Source organism: Cicer arietinum, chromosome 7 (assembly GCF_000331145.2).
Source record: "Cicer arietinum cultivar CDC Frontier isolate Library 1 chromosome 7, Cicar.CDCFrontier_v2.0, whole genome shotgun sequence".
In the NCBI taxonomy this organism is placed as follows: domain Eukaryota; kingdom Viridiplantae; phylum Streptophyta; class Magnoliopsida; order Fabales; family Fabaceae; genus Cicer; species Cicer arietinum.
This window is the reverse complement of record NC_021166.2, coordinates 21,924,246-21,946,968: the sequence shown is the minus strand read 5'-3', so window position 1 is coordinate 21,946,968 and position 22,723 is coordinate 21,924,246. Positions and strand designations below refer to the sequence as shown.

At 30.6% G+C, this 22,723-nt stretch overlaps 3 protein-coding genes across 4 annotated transcripts; 1 reads left to right on the top strand and 2 right to left on the bottom strand.

Annotated features, from left to right (window-relative positions):
* Positions 1-1,991: 1,991 nt before the first annotated feature.
* On the bottom strand, positions 1,992-3,270 carry LOC140918709 (uncharacterized). The gene is made up of 2 exons (XM_073363502.1): positions 3,097-3,270; positions 1,992-2,648 (listed from the first exon to the last, which is right to left on the bottom strand). The coding sequence occupies exons 1-2, from the start codon at positions 3,268-3,270 to the stop codon at positions 1,992-1,994; spliced, it is 831 nt and encodes a 276-aa protein (XP_073219603.1).
* Positions 3,271-5,621: 2,351 nt separating this feature from the next.
* Positions 5,622-18,072, top strand: LOC101510971 (ABC transporter B family member 2-like). Of its 2 annotated transcripts, XM_004509681.4 has the most exons (13): positions 5,622-5,793; positions 7,781-8,073; positions 9,293-9,347; positions 9,446-9,621; positions 9,699-9,899; positions 11,835-12,094; positions 12,200-12,740; positions 13,306-13,661; positions 14,288-14,703; positions 15,436-15,677; positions 15,970-16,217; positions 16,486-16,898; positions 17,304-18,072. In XM_004509681.4, the coding sequence occupies exons 2-13, from the start codon at positions 7,852-7,854 to the stop codon at positions 17,861-17,863; spliced, it is 3,690 nt and encodes a 1,229-aa protein (XP_004509738.1). In that variant the 5' UTR covers positions 5,622-5,793; positions 7,781-7,851; the 3' UTR covers positions 17,864-18,072. The 2 variants fall into 2 exon arrangements, with proteins under 2 accessions (XP_004509738.1, XP_073219421.1); XM_073363320.1 differs by lacking the exons at positions 5,622-5,793; positions 9,293-9,347 and having other exon boundaries at positions 7,939-8,073; positions 9,348-9,621.
* Positions 18,073-20,529: 2,457 nt separating this feature from the next.
* Positions 20,530-22,205, bottom strand: LOC101510649 (inositol-tetrakisphosphate 1-kinase 1-like). The gene has a single exon (XM_004509680.4). It carries the CDS (start codon positions 21,914-21,916, stop codon positions 20,879-20,881), a length of 1,038 nt encoding a protein of 345 aa, XP_004509737.1. The 5' UTR covers positions 21,917-22,205; the 3' UTR covers positions 20,530-20,878.
* Between the last annotated feature and the right edge of the window lie 518 nt (positions 22,206-22,723).

Here is a 22,723-nt window from a genome sequence, read left to right as displayed (position 1 = left end):
GAAATTTTAAATTATGATAAATTTTTTGCAAATAGAACTACACAAATAGAAATTAGGATAATTGACTAGAGCTGGCTGTAACATTTGGACAATGTTTTCGAGTATGGCCAGTTAATCGACATAATCCACATTTTCTCGGTATTTTTTCTTTAACGTCCATTTCAGTTCTAATACGGGTACTATTTGGACGACCTTTTTTATTTCTCCGCATTTGAGGATTGTGATACAATGTTTCACCTTCATATGTGGGCCAATATCCTTCATTAGGTATAGGTGGAAACTCTTCTTTGTAGATGTTAAATACATTAACAACCTTGTACACGTCAGATATAAGCACTAAATAGTTTTGACGAGCATAAGAACATGCAGCTATGGCATGTGAGCAAGGAATATGTATAGCTTGAAATTTTCCACAATCACACCATTTTCTTTGAAGGTTGACTTCGAAATGACCAATTGGTCGCACCTCTCTTGGGTTTACTGTTTCATGCACCATGAAAGAATAATAATTTCGGTCGAATTGCGTGACTTGGTGAGTATTAGATTTACCAACTTCACATTTAATCTTGTCCATGCAATCGTCTGTGTATACTCGACCAGAAGCTAATGATGCCTGATGTTGTTGTCCCCTTTCTGCATATAAAACTCCCAATCTATAGTATGTTGATTGTACCAAAGCAGTGATTGGGAGATTGCGTGTACCCTTGAGCACTGTGTTGATGGACTCGGAAACGTTTGTTGTCATGTGTCCCCATCGTCGACCTTGAGAATAAGCCATAGTCCATTGTTCTGGGGGGATATTATCGATCCATCTTAAAGCCTCTGGATTTTCCATCTTGATTTCATTGCGGTAATACTTGAATGATGGCTCATTTAATGCATATCCTGTAAGAAATGATGTAAAAATTATCAAATATGATTAAGTGATAAATGGAAAATATACTAAGAAGAATTAGATCATTACCCATACAAACGAGTTTTCTTTGAAGTCCTTTGTCCTTGAACTCTCTCATGAAATTTTGTGCAATGTGTCGGATGCAGTACACATGTGTTGACGGAGGATCATGCCAACCATTATTTGGATTATTATAGGCACTCTTAATGGATTCGTGCCTATCTGAAATTGTAACACCCCGTTTTTCAAAGCGAGGGTATATTTTTTTTTTCCAAAAGTAATTAAAAACAAACAAAGAATTAAATCAACCTTTTTGAGTCTGGATGATTCCTACTTGTTCCTTGCCATGTACTGATTAGATATGAATGATTTCCATAGCAGACTTTTTATCACAGGGATAGAAAAGATTTGACCAATATGCTGTGATGGATAATTTGTTGAAGCTGAAGATCATTCTCTGTTATGATGCAGAATGATCTTGTTGTTGTCTTTTCTTGATTTGCTTGATTCTGCTCTTAATTAAATCCACTCAAAAATACAAGTTAAATTAACATAACATTTAGAATCATAATTAACATTCCTAATTAACCTTTGTTTATTTTCATCAAAACTTAAAATATAGAGTTTGTCTCAACAATTGGTACATGTAAAATTTATGATTGATAGTACTGTTTAATAGTAAATTAATGGTTAATATTTTCTTGTTCAGATAAACTAATGTTTAATGTTTTATTGTTCATAGAAAGTGAGAGACTTTTGTAGTGATTGTGCGAAGACATGAGAAATACCTTATGCAAGACTTCTTAAGCATTGGGAACTCGTAGATCCAAAATTTATCAAACCATCTCATAATTCATTAAATGAAGATTAGTATATATATGTGTGAAGTTTTCAAATCATTGTCTTTCCTTAAATGAAGTTGTATGTGTGAAGTTTTGTTGCCTCTTTTTTGGTATTAAGTTAGAGTTGAACTTTTAATTATTTACTTATAGAATAAAATTTAAGTATTGATGTTTGAAAATTCATATTAGAATAGAATTTCATGATACAAACTATTGATAATACAAAATATATTTATGATACATAACACAATCTACTAATAGTCTCTTGAGAACATGCATATTAACTCACTTAATATTTCATGAACTTCGCCCATTGGATTTACCATCCGTATAGCTCTACGTAAAAGCTCATATGCTTTACGGTCATGTGTCGAAGATGGACCAACTTGTGCAGAAGATGACGGAACTTGTACAACAGTAGGTGGACTAGCAAGTGGAGCATCAGAGAGGATTAGAGGATGTGAAACATTTAAGCACCAGATGTAATAGTCCATAGAGACCTCAACAAAAAACATCACTAGAGGACATAGACTCCAAAATATCGTTATACATGCTCTCATAGTATTTTGCCACTCCCAATCTATATCTGGCACCCGAGGAACGTCATGCAGAATGCACTGAATGTGACCAAATTGTCGAAGACATCGCTCTGGTAGATATGGGATTGAAACTTCACCCCAACGAAGGTAGCCGGAGAACATCGACATTGCTTCAAAAAGATGATTAGTTCGGTCATCATTGTAGGGTGTAAAAAGTACATCATCAAGTAAAATAACATTAAGTCTCCGCTGATATGTTAGCAATCCAACTTCAACAACGTGTTTTGCAGTCCACCCATAGGCTCTTGGAATATGCGCAAGATTCGTTCCACTATCGCTCCGCTTATAGATGTTAGGATAATGCTCGTAAATCTAGCACTGTACCAAAAATAAAAGACAATTTAGTAGATTAAAAATACAACTTAATATATAAATAACACAACTTATTATGAATCATATACATGTAATTGAGTCATATGTCCTCCTAACTATCTAGTGTCGTGAACATCTCCATATCTCAGGTTGTCATATAGCACAACCAATACAGCGGTATCTCATGCATAGTCCCGACAAATGATATAAAACAATGAACAAACTAATATATTTCGCCTCCACACGAGTGTGAGCCTTGTCGGCGAAAATAGTGCTTCCAACTAAATGCAAGAGGTACGTTCTAGCAACACACTCAAACATGTTAGTTTGAATGAGACGTTTATATAAATCATGTAACCAATGTAGTCTATATTGTGCATATTTGTTATAATTTATCTCAACAACTACATCATCCAAGGTTGCTCCCAACAACTGTAACAATTACAACCTTATTAGTATTCATATTTATTGGTGCATCTAGGAACTTACCACAAGGAGGAATGTGACGAAGAGTCGTGACGCCATCCATTGTGATCGTCATCTCTCCAAATGACATATGAAACGAGTTGGTCTCTCTATGCCATCTTTCTAAAAATGCATATATGAGACCAGCATCAATCATCGTCAAACAAATTGAAGACAAATGTACCAACTTATATTCTTGAATCAATGTTGTACAATATCTAGTATAGGTACGTCAGCAAACTTCTTCAATTTTAAGATATGAGTGATCACCTTCAACGGACCACGATCCTACGAGTAATTAAAAAATATAACAATAAAATCATGTATTAAATTTCATTACAAAAATGTACTAAATATAATATATGTTTATTCTTAATTAAAAAAAAAATTAAAATATACCTCTTCTTCTCATATTCTACGAGCCACATGGTGTACATATTGTGTCAACATCGATGGCCCTTAAGGGAATTTGGGCTGTTGAACCTGGTCTAAGACGTACTGCTCCTCAACTTTCTTGTAATCCATCTGTTCAGACTCCTAAACATCATCACCAAGGTCATGAGACCTAAAACCATGTCTACGACGATGCTGGGGAGGTAGACGGTTTGTTTCATTCATTTGTCCATTTGATGTTGTGGGTGAAACTTTATCAGCTATATCACCTCTACTGCCTATGTTGCTGACTATAGTACGAATAATTTATTTGTTCGCATCTTTGGTTCTAGACACCATAAAATTAAGTTAACATATTAATTATCATATCAATAATTTAAATAAAAATTTAAAAATTATCAAACATTTCAAATGTTTCAAAACCTTCAAATGTTTTAATATTTGAAATGTTCGAAAAAAATTTCATATTTCAAAAGTTTCATATTGTTCGGAAGTTTTGAAATTCTTAACTTTATCCTACTTCGAGCATTTCAAATTGTTCGAATGATTCAAAATTCTTGAAAATTTCTCATTTCGAATTGAGCTCCTTCTAAAGTTTCGAAAAAAATTTAATTTTTTAAAAAAATTACGTTTCAGAAGTTTGAAAGATTTGAAAGAAACTTACTTGTTGGTTTCAGAAGTTTAGGAAGATTCAAAATTAGTAGGTATTTGTTAAATTTTTGAAAGAGTGAGTAAAAACTAGGTAAACAAGTTTTAAAATTTTATCTACGATTAATCATTTTTTTTTTTATTAACTTACCCTTAATCATATTACAACTTTTTTCTGCAATCTATAAAAAAATACGACAATCAAACTATTAACTAATTTTCTCACTTTAAAAATAAACTATTAAAACATTTCAAATTGCAAACAAATACAATACTACCATCATCGTTCTTAATTTCTGTAATTTAATTAATATGGTTTTATATACATGGACGGAGATAATATTACTTAACAATGATACTTTTTATCAAGATTGTATTGTCAGCTTAATTTAGTATTATAAAACTAATTAAGCCTTCAAACTATTTTCCCACTAAAGTGCAAGAGTAAATTTATAATTATCCTAATTTATGTACCACATAAATCGGTGAGTTATTCTTTCACGATGACATGTTCTCTGAGTATAAAATTGTATTATTGGTCATTTTTACAATGTCTTTAATTTTTACATCACATCCTTTAAAATTATGCAAATTAAAAATTTATTTAGTGTCTTATCATATTCTATTATGTTATTACGACGATACATATACGTGTGCATCAAAGACATAATAAAATAAATATTTATTGGATCATTAGTCATTACTAAATCTAATTTTATATCATATAATGTATTTATCATATTGCATCAAGAAAATATCTCTTAGCATTCTTTGGGGATCGATGCATGCGTATCTAAACAATTACTCCATTTATTCTTTAGTGCCATTGTCCATATTTGTTGTTTAGAGTTACAATGTGAATCAAATTTTCCTGGAATCGGAAAACAATTAATCGATTATGCATGGTGCTTTAAAAAATCCATTATTTTAATTTCATATTTGTCAATACATGTGTTGTTTAAGACCTTCATTTAATATATTTCTATATATGTTCCGCATATATTTGAGTATGATCTCTTCTTATCTTGTCTCATACTTTTTGTTCTCTATGACTTGTCATTTAAGCAAAAGAGTGTATAGAGCATGAGCTTACAGCTGAGTTACCTCTCCCGACATTTCTCTTAAAAATTTGTCGCATAGTTAATACTGAATATAAGAAAAATAACTTATATTTTTGTAGTCTAAAATATAAGTAATAAATTTATTTTATCTACAAAAATAATATAATTTTTTTCAATGACTTTATTATTATTATTTATATTTTGTATGAAATTCAAGAGAATAATTACATTAATTTAACTAAGTTTTTTAATAAATGAAATTAATTAATTATTTTTATTTTAATCAAAACCGAGGGAGTACAACATATTTTCTTAGAATCTAAGAAAAAAAAAAGAAGAAACAAACAAGTATACGAAACACTTCCTCAATTGATTTCTTCTTCTCTAAGTATTATAATTACAACAAACAACGTGGTAGCTTTATATTATATTGAAGCCGAACCAAATCACCCTTACAAGCTTCTTCTGGTAATTCTTTCAAATTTGAAGCCTCCAGAATCACTTTAGTGAAGCTTGTAGCTGTTGTGAAGGTTTAATTACTTAATTTCCACTAGTTTAGCTACCACTGCCTCCCACAGGTTTCTTTCTATTTTTCTCCCCCTCAAATCATTGTAATTTTAGGAATGATCTTAATATGTTTTTTATTTCGGTTTTTGTGCTAATTTTGAAACTAATTATTTTTTTATAAAATTTGTGTGCATTTCTTTAGGTATTTTGATTTTTAATTTAAAATAAAATTTGATAAAAAATTATAAATTTTAAAAAATCACGAGTATATAGTTATGAATATTTTAAATTAAGAATAATATCAAAAGTATTTAAAGAAATTAACCTAAATTTTTTACATATATATTTTAGGTTCAAACATATTTTAATATAGCTCCTCATTTAATAGTGTGTGTTTTTCACTTTTATTGAGATTGAACTTGCTCAAGCTATGTACAAATTTAACGTGTATTGTGAGTTGAGTTGTATAAGGCGATGGTTAGAAACAAGTAATAGATAGATGGATTAGGAGACAGTAAATACGTTTGCAAAGGGTACTAATAATAGCAATAATAGATAAGTTAGCAAGTTAATAAATAAAAGTATATATAAGTAACATATTGAATTTTAAATGTTTGATAAAAATGAATAGGTTTTTTTTTTTTTTTGAAAGATTGATAAAATTAATAGTTGAATTATAACTAATGAAAATAAAATGACATAATAGAATGAAATTTATAGTAGTAATATTAATTTTTGAATTTAAATACTGTAAAGTGTGAGGAAAGTATAAAGTGAGAAAATTAAGAAAGTGTAAAGTGAGAAAATTAAGGGTTGCTATTATAATAAATTCATAATTGGTTGTGATGTATGTATATTTGATTTGTTATTGATAGTTCGTAATTATCTATTTTACTCTTTAAAGTGAGTTGTTCACGATAGAGGAGCTGAAACTTTAATTTTCTTCAAATGAAAATCAAAACATCATAAAAATAATATACTATAAATTCAAATATTTTTCAAAATAAATGCTATAAACTAGTAAGAAAAATATATACTAATAAAAAATATCTTTTAATATATACTATAAATTCAAATATCTAAATAAATGCTATAAATTAGTAAAAAAAAATGCTATAAGCTCGTGAAGTTAACAATAAACATTGCCAAATAGTTTTACTTTAGTTAAACACAATAAATTATCTATTTCAAGTTAGCGATTTGAGATTACCAAAGCACAAACTAGCTTCTTAAATTCTACCGCAGAATTGAATAACATGTACACTTTTTCAGTTTAGCTAATTAATTATTATTAGTAATTTGATGATTCTATAGTTGTAAATCATATGCATTTGAAAAATAAGGATTATACGACTCTTTAATTAATTAAGAGCATAAGAATCGAAATGCACATTGTACAAGATAATATTTAAATTATATAATGAATGGTCCTATTTATAAAGCTAATTGTGCTAAGTAACTTCTTAACCTCCTAAACAACGTACTAAACTGACTAACAAATGTATCCAAACAATAGCATCATGTAATTATAGTCCCCTCAAAGTTGAATCAAAGAAACACAATGTAGCATGGGAACAAAAAACTAATTAAACAATTCAAAACACCAGAAACCCAAATTTGTTAAGTGGTATCTCTCTTCATCATTGTTTGAAGATAAATTGCATAAGACACTGAAAGTAAGATTGTAATTCATAATATGTGAATAGTCTTATTTATAGAGCTAATTGGACTAACTAACTTCTTAAGTTTCTAACAAACTTACTAACCTAACTAATTAGTCTATCCTTAACTAACTAGTCTATCATCACAATAGCATTGTGTAATAATTATATATGCACGTTTGTTAAAAATATTGATGTATCGTTTAACTAAATACAATTAACCATATAAAGTGTGTTAACAATTGAAGTTGATGTGAAATTTGTGTTTCAAAATATTGTGTATAATAATAATATATAAATTATATATAAATGTAATCGGTTTAGATTGACTCTATATGGTTACTATATCCCATCATTTTTACTATATAGTAATGATATTATTCAATTACCATTGCAGAAGCTAGGTCATATATATATATAGTGAAGCTTTTCATAATTTAGCTCATCTCTCAAGCCAATTGAATTAATATGTCATCAAAAAGAGGTTCATTATCAAGGAGGAAGGTTCCATTGCTCAAGCTTTTCTCATTTGCTGATTTCTACGATTATGTGTTGATGGCCGTTGGATCTGTTGGTGCATGCATTCATGGTGCATCTGTTCCTATTTTCTTTATCTTCTTTGGAAAAATTATTAATGTTATTGCCTTGGTTTACCTTTTTCCCAAAGAAGCTTCTCACCAAGTTGCCAAGGTTTGTTTTTTTTCTTCTTCTTATTAATAATAAGTTAAGAATAACTTTTTGTGTGTTGTGTGATTGTTTTATCTTCCCATGCATTTTCCACTTGGGGACCATGTTAATCTTTTTTACCCAAATATGGGGTAAAGATTTTGTACAAAAAGTACCATGGATAATAGAATAAATGAAATAATAAACATCGTAATTAAACAAGAGTATAATAAATATATGATGTTGTCAAAACTAAAGAGTATTCATTAATAAAAAGATAAAATAAAGACCATGATATATCTACGTTATAAACATTTATCTACATTATAAACAATTATGTAAAATTCTTTAGTTGTTTTTATATCCTCGATTAATTTATATTTTTACAATTTTTAGGATAATCTTATTTTTTTTTTTTTGGTGATATAGAATAATCTTTTCTATGTTTAGTTCATATTTTAAATATTTTTATTTTTATAATTTAAATTTTCATTTATATTAAACTTAAAATCAACTATGTGGAAAATTTTACATATAATTTAATAATTGATCTATTTGTATTAATTTAATTTAAACTAATTTAATCAAGTGATTTAGCTCAAATGGTTAATAAATTTCAATTAAAAACGAATCGTTCGAGAGAGCCTAAATTATAATTCTGATTGAAATCATTATTGGTCATATTCTGAATTATTAAAATTTTATTCTCCAGAAAATCAGACGATTAAAAACAAAAATTTAAACTAACTTTTGTGTTTTATTTTTAGTATTAATTTTAGTTCTTATTTCAATATTTTTTTTATAAGTTCCATTTGTTCAATCATATAACATAACAAAATTATCCTCGGAAATAAATTTAGTATAGATTTCTAAAGTTGTTTTAAAATTTGTGAACTAGCTTGTTAATGAGATATCCTTTTTAAATATTATGATTTTTAATTTAAGTTATTGATAAGAGAAAAATAGAGAATAGCAAATTGAATGATATTGATATAAGATAAAAATAAAATAAAAAAAATATTAATAATAAAGAGAGTTAATTACATCAAGAATTACAAAGATTTATTTAATCAACTAGATAAACAATTATCTAATATAAAATAACTAATTAGTATAACCAACTTAACTAATTATGTTTCTAACCTTAAATAATTAATATGCATGGTTTATTCTTCAGTTATATATATGGAATTTTTATTAATTAATTTTAATATTAATATTATGCCTGTTTGCGATTGTGCAGTATTCATTGGATTTTTTGTATCTAAGTATATTAATATTGTTTTCATCATGGGCAGGTATGAATTTATTTTATAAGACTTTAACTCTAGTAACAATATTTGATTAAATTTAGTACGTTTTACCTTCGTGGGTGGCAATGTTGATTTCACAATAGAGGTAGCTTGTTGGATGCATACTGGAGAACGTCAAGCAGCAAAGATGAGAATGGCATATTTAAGATCAATGTTGAATCAAGATATAAGTCTTTTTGATACTGAGGTTTCAACTGGAGAGGTTATTTCTTCTATTACGAGTGACATCTTAATTGTTCAAGAGGCATTATCTGAGAAGGTATAATTGTTCAAGTGTTTGTTTGTTTGTTCAATAAAAGATGTGTTATAGTAATTAATTGATTGATTGATTTACAGGTTGGAAACTTTATGCACTATATAAGTAGATTTTTAGCGGGATTTATTATCGGTTTTATAAGAGTGTGGCAGATAAGTTTAGTGACACTTGCAATTGTTCCTTTGATTGCTATTGCTGGAGGCCTTTATGCCTATGTCACAATTGGCCTTGTTGCAAAGGTTCGTAAATCATATGTCAGAGCTGGTCAAATCGCTAAAGAGGTAACTTTCGCTTTATATTTCATTTTACTTATCTAAATTAAAAACTTAATAAAATAAAATAACTAGATATGCATATAATAGATCTATTTGTTTAAGATTTTTAAAAAGTAATTTTAATTTTATATTTTAAAAAAAATCATTTTTATGATAATTTATTCAAAATAGTAGGAGTTGTTTTTGACTCATTTATTATCGATTAAATAAAATAATTTTGATATTAAATAACTTAAATATTCATTATTAGATATTTTAACATGATAAAAATCATTTTTAAAAAAAAAATATATCTTTCAAAATTATTTTTATGAAAAACTTCTCAAAATAGTTTTACATTTTAATCAATTTTTGAAATTTTATTATCAAAGAAAAATTATAACAAATAGATGAAATATTAAAATGATAGTTTAAAATAAATTATTTAAACCAAATTTTTATTTGAAACTTTAGTTTTAAAATCTTTTTAACATATTATAACAAAAAGATAAAATATTATAATTTTTTATAAAAAAAAATCTTAAGCAAATAGGCCAATATCAAAATTGATTTGTTTAGCAACTCACATTAATTGACATTTAAATTGAAGGAAAAAAAATGCCTAGAGTATGCTTTTGATTAGGCTAATAAAGACTAGATTTTTAATTTAATCCTTGGAATGGTTGTCATTTTCGTCCTAAAATTGAGGCGAGTTCACCAAATAACTAATCTGTTAATTTTTTCTGTTTAATTAGGATATATAGTGGCATTTTAGGAGAGTGCGTAAGACTTCTTGTGGATGTCACATCAAATTCAGGATCTTATAGTTGTGTGTGAATTATCTTAATATATCATCTCATCTATTAGAAGAAAAAAAATAGTGATTTCCTCTATTATAAATCCATTTTTTATTTTAAACCCTATAAAATTTATTTTATTCAAAGTAGTTCTTGTAATATATGTATTTTTCATTTTTTTTCTATATTATTTTGTTTGAGTTCGTAATATATATCTTTTTCTTATCTATAGCTTTTACATTAGTATTTTGGTTGTGTTCAACTAGTCGCTTGTATGATAGGAGTTCAAATAAATAAATAAAAACACATTATATAGAAAATAAAAGAAAACTAATAGTAATTACGATGACAACTAAAACAAATTAATCACTAAAATTTAAAAAATAAAATTAAAGGGCTAATTTCAAGAACAAATTTGATAAGAACTATGCTCTCTCTTTTCGAATATAATTATTTTCATTATAAAATATAATTTTAATTACTTTATTTCAATTGTACTATTTAATTAATACAATTTACATCACTATTAATTATTTTTTACTTTGCATTTATTATAATGAGAATAGTTATAACGATAAATTAATAAATTCACCGTTTTGTTTTATTTTATTTATTTATCATCTTTTTTTAATGGGTAAATGCGATAAATATTATGAGACGGATATAGTAAAACAGAAAAATGAGTATAATAATATGAGTTTAAAAATAATGTGCTGAGAATATAAAACAACTTTAAATTATCACTGCTATTATCACTATTCAATTTGTGATATTATATTGAACAATTTTTAAATAAAAGACAACTATTTAATTGATTGTTGTTGTGGCAAATTGTAATTGACTATAAGTGTAAAACAATTTATAATATTTATTCTCGTAAGAATATTAGGACTAAAAACACATTTGAGTAAAGAAGTGAACATATTATGCTTCCTTATACATAAATATATACATGTTTCGTTTAGTAACAAGATATGCTTGACTTTTGCAAAATCATGGTTGTAAATATCATCGTAAAACCTACCATAGACTAATAAAGAGAATGTTATACCATTATAGCTAATTTGTATTAATTAACTGCTTATGACTAAAGTTTGTTTATGCAAAGACCTATTACTAAACTTTAGTAAATAATAATTATTATACTCTTGGTGGATATAATAAGGTTATAGGAAATGTAAGAACTGTACAAGCATTTGGAGGAGAGGAAAGAGCAGTGATATCATACAAAGTGGCTTTGAGGAACACATATAAGAATGGTAGAAAAGCAGGTTTAGCAAAGGGCCTAGGATTAGGCTCTATGCATTGTGTCCTTTTTCTATCATGGGCTCTTCTTGTTTGGTTCACCAGCATTATTGTTCATAAAAAAATTGCCAATGGTGGACTGGCTTTCACTACTATGCTCAATGTCGTCATTTCTGGCCTGTAAGCCTTTATTTGTTTAAAATGATTCAAGTTAGCATGCATTTCTTTGTGTACATATCATTTTTCTAACTCATTATGAATAATCTTTTGCTTCTCACTTCTCAGGTCACTTGGACAGGCAGCACCAGACATTTCTGCATTTATCAGAGCAAAGGCAGCAGCTTATCCCATTTTTGAGATGATAAAGAGGGACACAGTTAGCAAAAACAGCTCGAAAATCGGTCGGAAATTAATTAAACTAGATGGTCACATTCAACTTATCAATGTTTGTTTCAGTTATCCATCTCGCCCCGATGTTGTTATCTTCAACAATCTTAGTCTTGATATTCCTTCAGGTAAAGTTTTGGCTCTTGTAGGAGGGAGTGGTTCAGGAAAAAGCACAATTATATCACTGATTGAACGTTTTTATGAACCACTTTCTGGTCAAATTCTATTGGATAGGAATGATATAAAAGAACTTGATATAAAATGGCTAAGACATCAAATTGGACTAGTTAATCAAGAGCCTGCACTTTTTGCTACTAGCATAAGGGAGAATATATTGTATGGTAAAAATGATGCAACAGTTGAAGAACTAAATAGTGCTTTGGAACTTTCTGATGCCATGAATTTCATCAACAATCTTCCTGATGGATTAGATACTCAGGTAATAATGCTTCTACTACATTTTAACATAAGTTTCTTAATTTCTTAATCATGTGTGAAAAGTAGTTTGCGATTGCGATTGTGGAAGTGTCGTCAAGGTTTTTGATGTCTCGCGTCCATATCATGATCCTAATTATGATTATATGAGTCATATTTGGCCGCTATTTAAAACCTTGGTCATGTGTGAGATGTCATGTTTCTAACAATTATTTTATTGGCCCCTGTCTATACAAGCATGGTTCTAAACTGTTGTTGCAGTAGCAGTTATAGTTACGCCAAAAACATTGATATTGGAGTAAATTGTAGCCAAATGTGGCATGATGCAGCCACAACTATAGTTTTATACTGTTGTAAAGACCTCAAAACTTTTATATTTGACTACAATTGCAGTTGCAGACTGCAACGTAAAACTATGAGGACAAGTGAACGTCGAAACTATACAATATTGTGCCTAACAAGTGTGTGTATTTTACATAAAAAGTTATGAAAAATAGATTTCATAGTTCAAAACATAAATTTTGATGGATGATTTTACTTCATAAGTTAATACTAAATTTATTTTGCAGGTTGGTGAAAGAGGGATACAATTATCAGGGGGACAAAAACAAAGGATCGCGATATCTCGTGCTATAGTTAAGAATCCATCAATCCTTTTACTAGATGAAGCAACTAGTGCTCTTGATGCAGAGTCTGAGAAAAGTGTACAAGAGGCTCTTGATCGTGTCATGATTGGTAGAACAACTGTGATAGTTGCACATAGACTTTCTACCATTAGGAATGCAGATATAATAGTTGTTGTTGAAGGAGGGAATGTTGTGGAAATTGGAAATCATGTGGAGCTTATTTCCAATCCAAATAGTGTTTATGCATCTCTTGTTCAAGGTCACCCTTCTCCAGATCCTTGCTTAGGACAATCGTCAAGGTGCTTCATTCTCATCCATAATTGCAACTAACATGATAGTTTTAAATTGCAGTCTGCAATTGTAGTCTGTAGTTACAACCACAATATAAAGGTTTGAGAGATCTCTGCATCGGCTGCATTTGTCCTCATTTTGTCGCAGTATCCATGTTTAACACGTAACCACAAACACGACCACATTTTGCTTAAATCAAAGTTGTAATTGCATCATGGTTCTTGATATAGAGCAGAATCATCGTCAAATACGGCTGATATGATCCAAATTGCAGTCACATTCAATTTTTAAAGGCCTTACTAAAATTACTTCACCTTATCAATATATGGTATTTAAACATAGTTAATGCAAAATAATGAAACTTAATGCAATAAATCCTTTCTATTTATAACAAGGTCCACAACTTGCATTTGCATTTGAAAAACACTGATTTCATAACTCATATTTGTATCTCTTATATACATTTCAATATATTCCAATACTCCATTTTAGGCATGGATGGTTATTGAAAAATGTGATATTTATTCATTTAACACCTATGCATGTTCAAGTGAATAACATAAATTATGATATAGTAAATTCAAGTTTATATATATGGTATAACACTCATATATACATATATTTTTAATTGTAGCATAAAGAACTCAGTAGAAATATCCAATACAGCAACTATTGGTAGTAGTTTTCATTCTGATAAAGAATCTACTAGCCATGCATGTGGTGATGAAGCAAGAAGTGTTGAAAAATCAAAGCATGTCTCATTAGCAAGATTATATTCCATGATTGGTCCTTATTGGTCTTATGGAGTTTTTGGAACTTTATCTGCTTTCATTACTGGTGCTCTTATGCCACTTTTTGCTCTTGGAATCTCTCATGCTCTTGTTTCTTATTATATGGATTGGCATAACACACAACATGAAGTGAAAAAAATTGCTTTTCTTTTCTGTGGAGCAGCAATTATAGCTATCACTGCATATTCCATTGAACATCTTTCTTTTGGAATCATGGGAGAGAGACTTACTCTTCGTGTCAGGGAAATTATGTTTTCTGGTAATTATGTTTAACTTGTTATTAATTACACTTGTGTGTTTGTTATCTTATGACGTGTTTCATTTTTTATTTTGGACAGCAAATTTTTTATCATAACTACAGTGGACTGTTACTTGTTAGACAAAAGAAACAAAAATTGATTAAATTGTCCTCTTTATCATCATGACTAAGACGGTGTTTTGATTGATTTTTGTTCGACAAAAGAAAGAAAAATGGATTGTGTCATAAAATTTATTTATATTCGTTTTTTAGTCTCATTAATCATGTCATCATCTCAGCAGTGAGTATGAAGAGTGTTGTAAAGTTCTACTTTCAAGTAGCATTGTAGATCCACGTTAAAATTTCAGATGATTTAAGTATGAGTTCACCATAGACCATCTTTCAAAGTGGTTCACCGTTGAACACACTTGTTTTATAAACAGACAATTTATTTAACATTTTTAATTATTGAAATAAGAGAAATGCTAAATGTTCCGAAAAGGAAGTGGAAGTAACACATATTGTTTTGTACTTTTTCGTGCAAAAATCTTGTGTTACTTAGTGTTCTATTTGAATTAACTAATAAAGATCCATTTTATTGAACATTACATTTTCATGTAATGAATTTGGTTATAAAGATGCATTATGTTCTTGCAAGTGTTCAATACATTGTTTTATTGATTCTAAATTATAGAGCTTGATGATTTCTCTTGATGATCTTTAACTCATTTCATTTATTCATGTAACATGCAGCTATTTTGAAGAATGAAATCAGTTGGTTTGATGATACAAGAAACACAAGTTCTATGCTTTCATCGCGTTTAGAGACTGATGCAACTTTGTTAAAAACTATAGTGGTTGACCGTTCTACAATTCTCATGCAGAATGTTGGTTTAGTTGTTACTTCATTTATTATTGCTTTCATTTTAAATTGGAGGATAACACTTGTTGTCTTGGCCACATATCCTTTGATAATTAGTGGTCACATTAGTGAGGTGATTTCCTCTTTCACATCATTTCAACATCAAGATATTAGAAAATGAGTTAAATATGCTTTTAAACCTTATAATTATAATTTTGTTTTAAGTTTCTGTACCAACTTTTCAGTCCCTACAAATTACAAAATTGCATGTCTTTAGTTTCAATTTTTGTAATTTGTTGGGTATAAAAAGAGAATATAAGGACTTAAAACAATAAATAAAAATTTTAAATGATTAAAAGCATATTTAACCTTTAAAAAATTCTTTTTTTTTTGTCTTACTAGCTTCCTGGAATGATTTATTTCAGAAACTTTTCATGCAAGGCTTTGGTGGAAACCTAAGCAAAGCATATCTAAAAGCAAACATGTTGGCTGGGGAGGCAATCAGTAATATAAGGACTGTGGCTGCATTTTGTGCAGAAGAAAAAGTTATTGACCTTTATGTTGATGAGCTTGTTGAGCCTTCTAAGCGTTCATTCAAAAGAGGCCAAATTGCTGGCATATTTTATGGCATTTCACAATTCTTTATTTTCTCATCTTATGGTCTAGCCTTATGGTACAAGCTCTACCTTCCTTGTCCATGTACTATCTTCAAATATAAATGATTTTCAATTGAGTTTGCAGTCGCAATTGCAGTTAGGCTAACTGCTGTTAACTTTTATACTACAGTAAAATGCACCCAATTCAACTGCAATTGCAATTATAGACTTCTAAAACTATTATACTGTAGCGGCAATTGCGATTGTAAACTGCAATTCAAAACTACTAATAAATGTCACGTCCACCAAAGGTTGCATTTTTACCAAGATGTATATGTTTTGCAGGTATGGATCAGTCTTGATTCAAAAAGAGCTTTCTGGCTTTAAATCAATCATGAAGTCATTTATGGTTTTAATAGTAACAGCACTGGCTATGGGGGAGACTTTGGCACTAGCACCAGACCTTTTGAAAGGGAATCAAATGGTTTCATCAATTTTTGAAGTGATAGATAGAAAATCAGGAATAATACATGGTGTTGGAGAAGAGTTGAAGACGGTGGAAGGAACAATTAAGCTAAGAAGGGTCAATTTTAGCTATCCTTCAAGACCAAACATTGTTATTTTTAATGATTTCAATCTAACAGTGCCTTCAGGGAAGAGTTTTGCCTTGGTCGGACATAGTGGTTCTGGTAAAAGCTCAATAATCTCCCTTATACTTAGATTCTATGATCCAACATCTGGGAAGGTGATGATTGATGGTAATTTATTTTAACACCTTATGCCTTAAATTCTTTTATTCCATCATTAGTACATGATAAATGTACCAATCTAGGATAATTTTTCAATAAGTAAAATGCTCAAGGTTAGACGCATAGATGCATGCATTCTAGAAAAGACTCATTACATGTGTGTAAAATGTCAATTAGCTACTAGTCACCATCATGGTTCTAAATTGCAGTCGAAAATGAGGACATATACAACCTTGATATTGCAGAAAAATGAGGACATGTACAACCAATGAGGCCACAAATATGGTTGTGATGTTATTGTAGAGATCTCTAAAATCTTTATATTGTCGCAATTGTTGTTTCAGTCTGCAATATAGAACTAAGATGACCATAAATGTGATATTCATTTATCAATGACTCATCAAATGCTTACAGGAAAAGACATCAAGGAGATTAATTTGAAATCCCTAAGGAAGCATATTGGTCTAGTGCAACAAGAACCAGCTCTTTTCGCAACATCAATTTTCAAAAACATTCTATATGGAAAAGAAGAAGCCTCTGAATCAGAAGTGATTGAAGCAGCTAAACTAGCCAATGCTCATAATTTCATCAGTGCTCTTCCTCAAGGGTACTCAACCAAAACAGGCGAGAGAGGAGTTCAACTATCTGGTGGCCAAAAACAAAGGGTAGCCATTGCAAGAGCTATTCTAAGAAACCCCAAAATATTACTGTTGGATGAAGCTACAAGTGCACTAGATGTAGAATCAGAGAGTATTGTGCAGCAAGCTCTAGACAAGTTGATGCAAAACAGAACAACAATTATAGTGGCACATAGGTTATCCACAATAAAAAATGCAGATCAAATATCTGTTTTGCAAGATGGAAAGATTATTGAGCAAGGCACTCATTCAAGTCTTTTAGAGAACACAGATGGAGCTTATTTCAAATTAGCTAGTCTACAACAACAACTACATGTACAAGAGCATAATTGGTGAAATAGCAAAATAATCAGCACTTTTTTAATACTTGCTACCACACTTTTTAATGCTCTGACCTTTATCATAAGCTCATTTTGCATGATATACAGTTGCTATGCATGATGTTGATTTGACAATAGTTTGCTCAAATTGCTTAGAAAAGTGAGCAAACTATAGATCTTGTGTATTCAATTTGTGCCATAATTAGATGTTTTGTGAAGAGACAACTTCGAGTGTGCATTAAAAAAGTGAGGTGAGGTAACATAATTTTTAGGTACCTTAAAAAGAGAAAGAACTTTAAGTGCATATTCAAAAGTAACTTATAAAAATGTGAGATAATTATAGATTCTTAAAGTGACAGAAAAGATGGTCAATAAATATGTGGAGAAAGTGCGAATTAGTGAACGATGCAAATGGTAATTTAGATAATTACAAAAATAATATTTTGCATTTTTAGCGGAAAAGTTTGGCAACTAAACTAGTTTTATACAGTATATACTAAGATTAAGATAAGATTAAAATATGTTGATATAGATGATAGTACTGTGAAGAGTGTGCAATGCGGACAAAATCAAATGACCTTGGTAATTTTGAAGGAAAAATGTTTTTGGTGACTTTGCTAATTAACATGGCCAATTAAGTGTTGTCTTGAACATTGTTCTTATCCACGTTAGCTTTTTTTCACAAACTTACGAAATAACATGGCACTCACCAACCACCACTTTTACCCAAAATATTAGCCCTGGAAATGCTTTTTCTGTTTTTGGTACAAGATTTTCTATCATAAATAAATAAAATCTAACATAAGCATCTTCTTGACTTCTGTTGCTATAAATTTTTAATCACCTTATATACCTCACTAGTAAATGCATCATACACTTCAGTATAAATCAAATCTGCATAAATCCTTAATGCCCTTTACCATTTCAGGAAGAAAAAAAATGCTTATCATTTAAAGAACACTCCAAACCCGTCTCTCAATCATTTTCTTAATTGATTTGTTTATAAAATTTAAATTAAAATAAACAAACATTTAGGAAACAAGTACCTGAGCTATCCAAGACAGGAATTTCAATCTGGCTTTTAAACAACTACTACTATAGGGTTTACAAAATTAGTACTATAAAACATTAGAAAAAATTGGCAGTGAAATTTGCACCAATCAAATTCAGTAGACTAATGTGCTTATATAAATATAATATAAATTCCAACCAACTTCAAATTTTCAAAATGAGGTCCAAATAAACTGTCAGCGTTGGAGGAAGGTCTGATAAAAAAATTGAAAAGGGCAATCTGATGCAATAAAACTTCTTCCATGGCAGGGTTCGTCAAGGAAATCAAATCCATTACAAATCCCTTACTTACCATACACAGCCTTACCATGCGTTTTGCAACAGACTAGTTTCAAGACTTAAACCCGTAACCTTGCAGTCACAAGATAACAATTGCAACTAGAGTGTTAAGGCAACACTGCACATAAAGATCTGTGTTTTCCGATTTCCTACCAAACATACCAATAACTTTATCTTAATATAAGCATTACAGTGGAGTACCACTTATACAGGACACTTGACAAAATCTCCAAAATCAGTGAGAGAAAAGTCTTGTGATTGACATGTTTGGATTAGGATTAGACACATCACTTCAAGAATCAAAAACATAAATATGCAACAGGTCAAATTAATATCCCATGCATCATTATTTGATCATTATCATTCAATGCTAGTGTCAGCCTTGTAAAAAAGCCATTAGTTAACACTGTCAAATATTTTTGGGCTAAACATGAGACAAACCCGGGCTATAAATTCTTCACACACAAGACATACCTTCTAATGCAGAGAATGTATTAGCAATTTTTTGGATATACCAAAGAAAATGTTAAAATCTCTTGGCAGCACATATTAACTGTAATGACCAGCTGACAACAGCATATACAATCCAAATTAAGGCACACAAATGTTTTGACCAAAATATGAAGAAATAAGTTAGAACTGCATTACTGCAAATAACACTTTTGCCGAAGCCTTATATGATTATTTGAGTACCATAAAAATGAAGATATGAAATATACAAGGGGATATATAAATAAGGTCAATACACGCGAACATCAGTTAGCAAATTCAAAATCAATGCAATCATTGGGCATACACATATGAAGCATTTGGAATCCAATCCAAACCAAAATGACTGTTTTGTATGAGTTTTCTAGTTTCTTATATAATTGCTTCTGTTAGTGAATGTGTCAAGGTGCTCATAATCAAATCATAAGTAGCAGCATGGCTGCATACGTAATAATCCATAATCCCATAAAAAATATGTGCACGAGCTTCCATCAATACATAAACACTAAATATGCTCATAATTACAATGATTGAGTGAAATCATAAATCACAAGTGAATATTAAGTATCTTGATTAAAGTTAAATCTGTGTTGGCACAGATAATTAATGAGTTTTCTCAAGTTGCCATAATATAAGCATCTTTCTCCTTTACTCAGGAGTTTCAATAGCTGGAGGCGAAAGCAATGGCAGCCTGAAAAGCCTATATCCTTCCTACTTTATTCTGATTATATCTTTAAGGAATATTCATCAGCATAATACCATATAACGAACCTACCAATAAATAACTGAAAAGGAAACTCATAAACAGAATCAATATAATCAAACCAATCAAAGCAAAAAATCTGCAAAATGAGAATAGAATTTAACAAATTGGAGAATAAAGGAATAAAGCACAAAGCAAAACAGTTTCTAGCATACTGATCTTATCCTCAAAATACAACTTTCCTAAACCTTGATAAGGGTGTTTGAAAAAAAGGTACCTATCTCCAAAGCAATGGTGGAAGCGAATATACATGTTGTTAACAAGTTAAAAAAAACTAACCCACAAAAACAACCCTAAAGTCTTGTTTTTTCACCACTGTACCCAACTTCTACCTAAACTGCAATTCTTCAACCCCAATTTGGAGAATTTCTGGTTACCCAAAAGCCACCAACAAACACAATGGTTCAACTTCAACAACACAATCATTTTTTAAACAGATTCATCTTTTTCTTCACCCCCATCACCAGTTACAATCTTTGTCACATTACCCTCTTCTTCCACATTTTCATCTACCTGTTTATTGTTCATTAAATCACAGAAAAAATCTGTCAAAACGGTTTCATAACCAGGCATTTTAGCATACCCCGGGAAGTAATTAATATCAATAATAAGGTACCGATTCCCATGTCTAGAATCACGAATCACATCGAAATTGAAAAGATTCAGCTTCATAGCACGCCTCAAACCACTAGCAATATCAACAATAAAAGCCTGCGGCGGCAACTCAGTAGTATCATCAAAATTCATCATCTGATAATACTTATCTTCGTCGTCAACACTATCACGGTTAGCCAGATTCGAAACCTGCGAAAACGACAACAAATCCTCCGAAACGCCGAGCGCTTTTTCCTCAGAAACATCAGGGAGAGACTTCCTCTTCACGCATCGAACGTGCTCCCCGACGACATACACTTTGAAAATCACGCCGCCGTGGTTAACGAATTCCTGTAAAACGATCGGCGGCTTCAGCTTATTCAGCGCGCCGTGGCTAAAAACCAAAGCCATTTTATGCGATTTTGCGCTACCGTCGGCAACTAACGGTTTCGCTATCACCGGAAACTTTAAACTCTCTGAAGCTTGGCCGTCGGATAGCGTTTCTTTGTCGTAAATAACAATCTGCTTCGGGATCCCGAACGTCTCGGTTCGGTCGTCGACCCTAAGCTCCGAAACAACCTGAAGCATTGAAATTCTGTTGTGTAGCCTCTCGATTGCTTCGGGCGCATCAAGAATTACCGCATTAGGGTTTTTTGTTTTGAAATCTTGAAGTTGACGTTTCCAATCGTCGCCGTAGAGTTTGTGGAGGACGCAATCGAACGGTCCTTGATCTGCTAAGGAAACGTTTGAGTCGACTCGGACGAGTTCGATTCCGCGTGATTTCGCAAGCGTTAATAGTGAGTCGCGGATGAAGCTGTTTTGTTTCTTTGGTGCTAAGGCGTAACCTATCACACCGAATCTCTTCTCAGCCATTGGATTCAAAAAAAAGATTGAAAAAGAAAAAGAAAAAAAAAATAACCGTCGTTTGGTTCGGTGAATGAATGATGAATCACATTACTTTGATGAAACCCTAATATTGGATGTTTGGGGTTTGGTTTATTGGGGTTGAGGAAGTGTGGATGCGGAAAATTGGAGAGGGGCAAGAAATGGAGTGAGATAAGAGAGGAGAGAGAAAGAGAGAGGGGAAATGAGGAGAGGGTATGGATATATATAGGTAGGAGTGCTAGGGTTAGAGAGAAGGAAGGGGGGATGATAAGGTGACTGGGTTTGTAGGAGAATGCGGGGTGAATGAGGACACGTGGAGAGATATGGGGATGAGTTGAGGGTTCGCGCCGCTTTATGGAGCGCGTGTTGAAACCTGGGGCGGGATAGGGTCGTAACAAAGGGTGTGATGAGATGGTGATAAAATTACAGTGGGGTGATCGTGGGATTCGAACTGGACAAACGAAAAAACAATGATAAGCTTTTAATTTTTGTTAAATAAATGTGATAAGCTTGAAAGGGGTCATTATTTATGGGGGATAGCCTCAGCAAAAGTGGATTTGGGTTAATAATTTAATTTAACTAAAATTGATCGTCTCATATATTGGTCCAATTTCGACCAATTATACCATCGATTTGAGTAGGTTGCAAGTAAAACAGTTAAGCAGGTTAGACACATGAGTTAGATAGGATCATTGATTTTTGATTGAGTCGTTTTTTTTTAGAGTTTTTTATTTTTTATTTTTGTTGATTTTAATTTATTTTTGAAGTAAAACTAGTTGTCATACATTTTTGGCC

Excerpts from the sequence above, each read along its gene's own strand:
- LOC140918709 (XM_073363502.1), bottom strand. The coding sequence starts at position 3,270 with ATGATTGATGCTGGTCTCATATATGCATTTTTAGAAAGATGGCATAGA. Across the intron at positions 2,649-3,096 it reads TAAATATGAATACTAATAAG|ATTTACGAGCATTATCCTAA; the intron begins GTTGTAATTGTT and ends GTACAGTGCTAG.
- LOC101510971 (XM_004509681.4), top strand. The coding sequence starts at position 7,852 with ATGTCATCAAAAAGAGGTTCATTATCAAGGAGGAAGGTTCCATTGCTC. Across the intron at positions 16,218-16,485 it reads TCTTATGGTCTAGCCTTATG|GTATGGATCAGTCTTGATTC; the intron begins GTACAAGCTCTA and ends TATGTTTTGCAG. Across the intron at positions 16,899-17,303 it reads TGGGAAGGTGATGATTGATG|GAAAAGACATCAAGGAGATT; the intron begins GTAATTTATTTT and ends AAATGCTTACAG.
- LOC101510649 (XM_004509680.4), bottom strand. The coding sequence starts at position 21,916 with ATGGCTGAGAAGAGATTCGGTGTGATAGGTTACGCCTTAGCACCAAAG.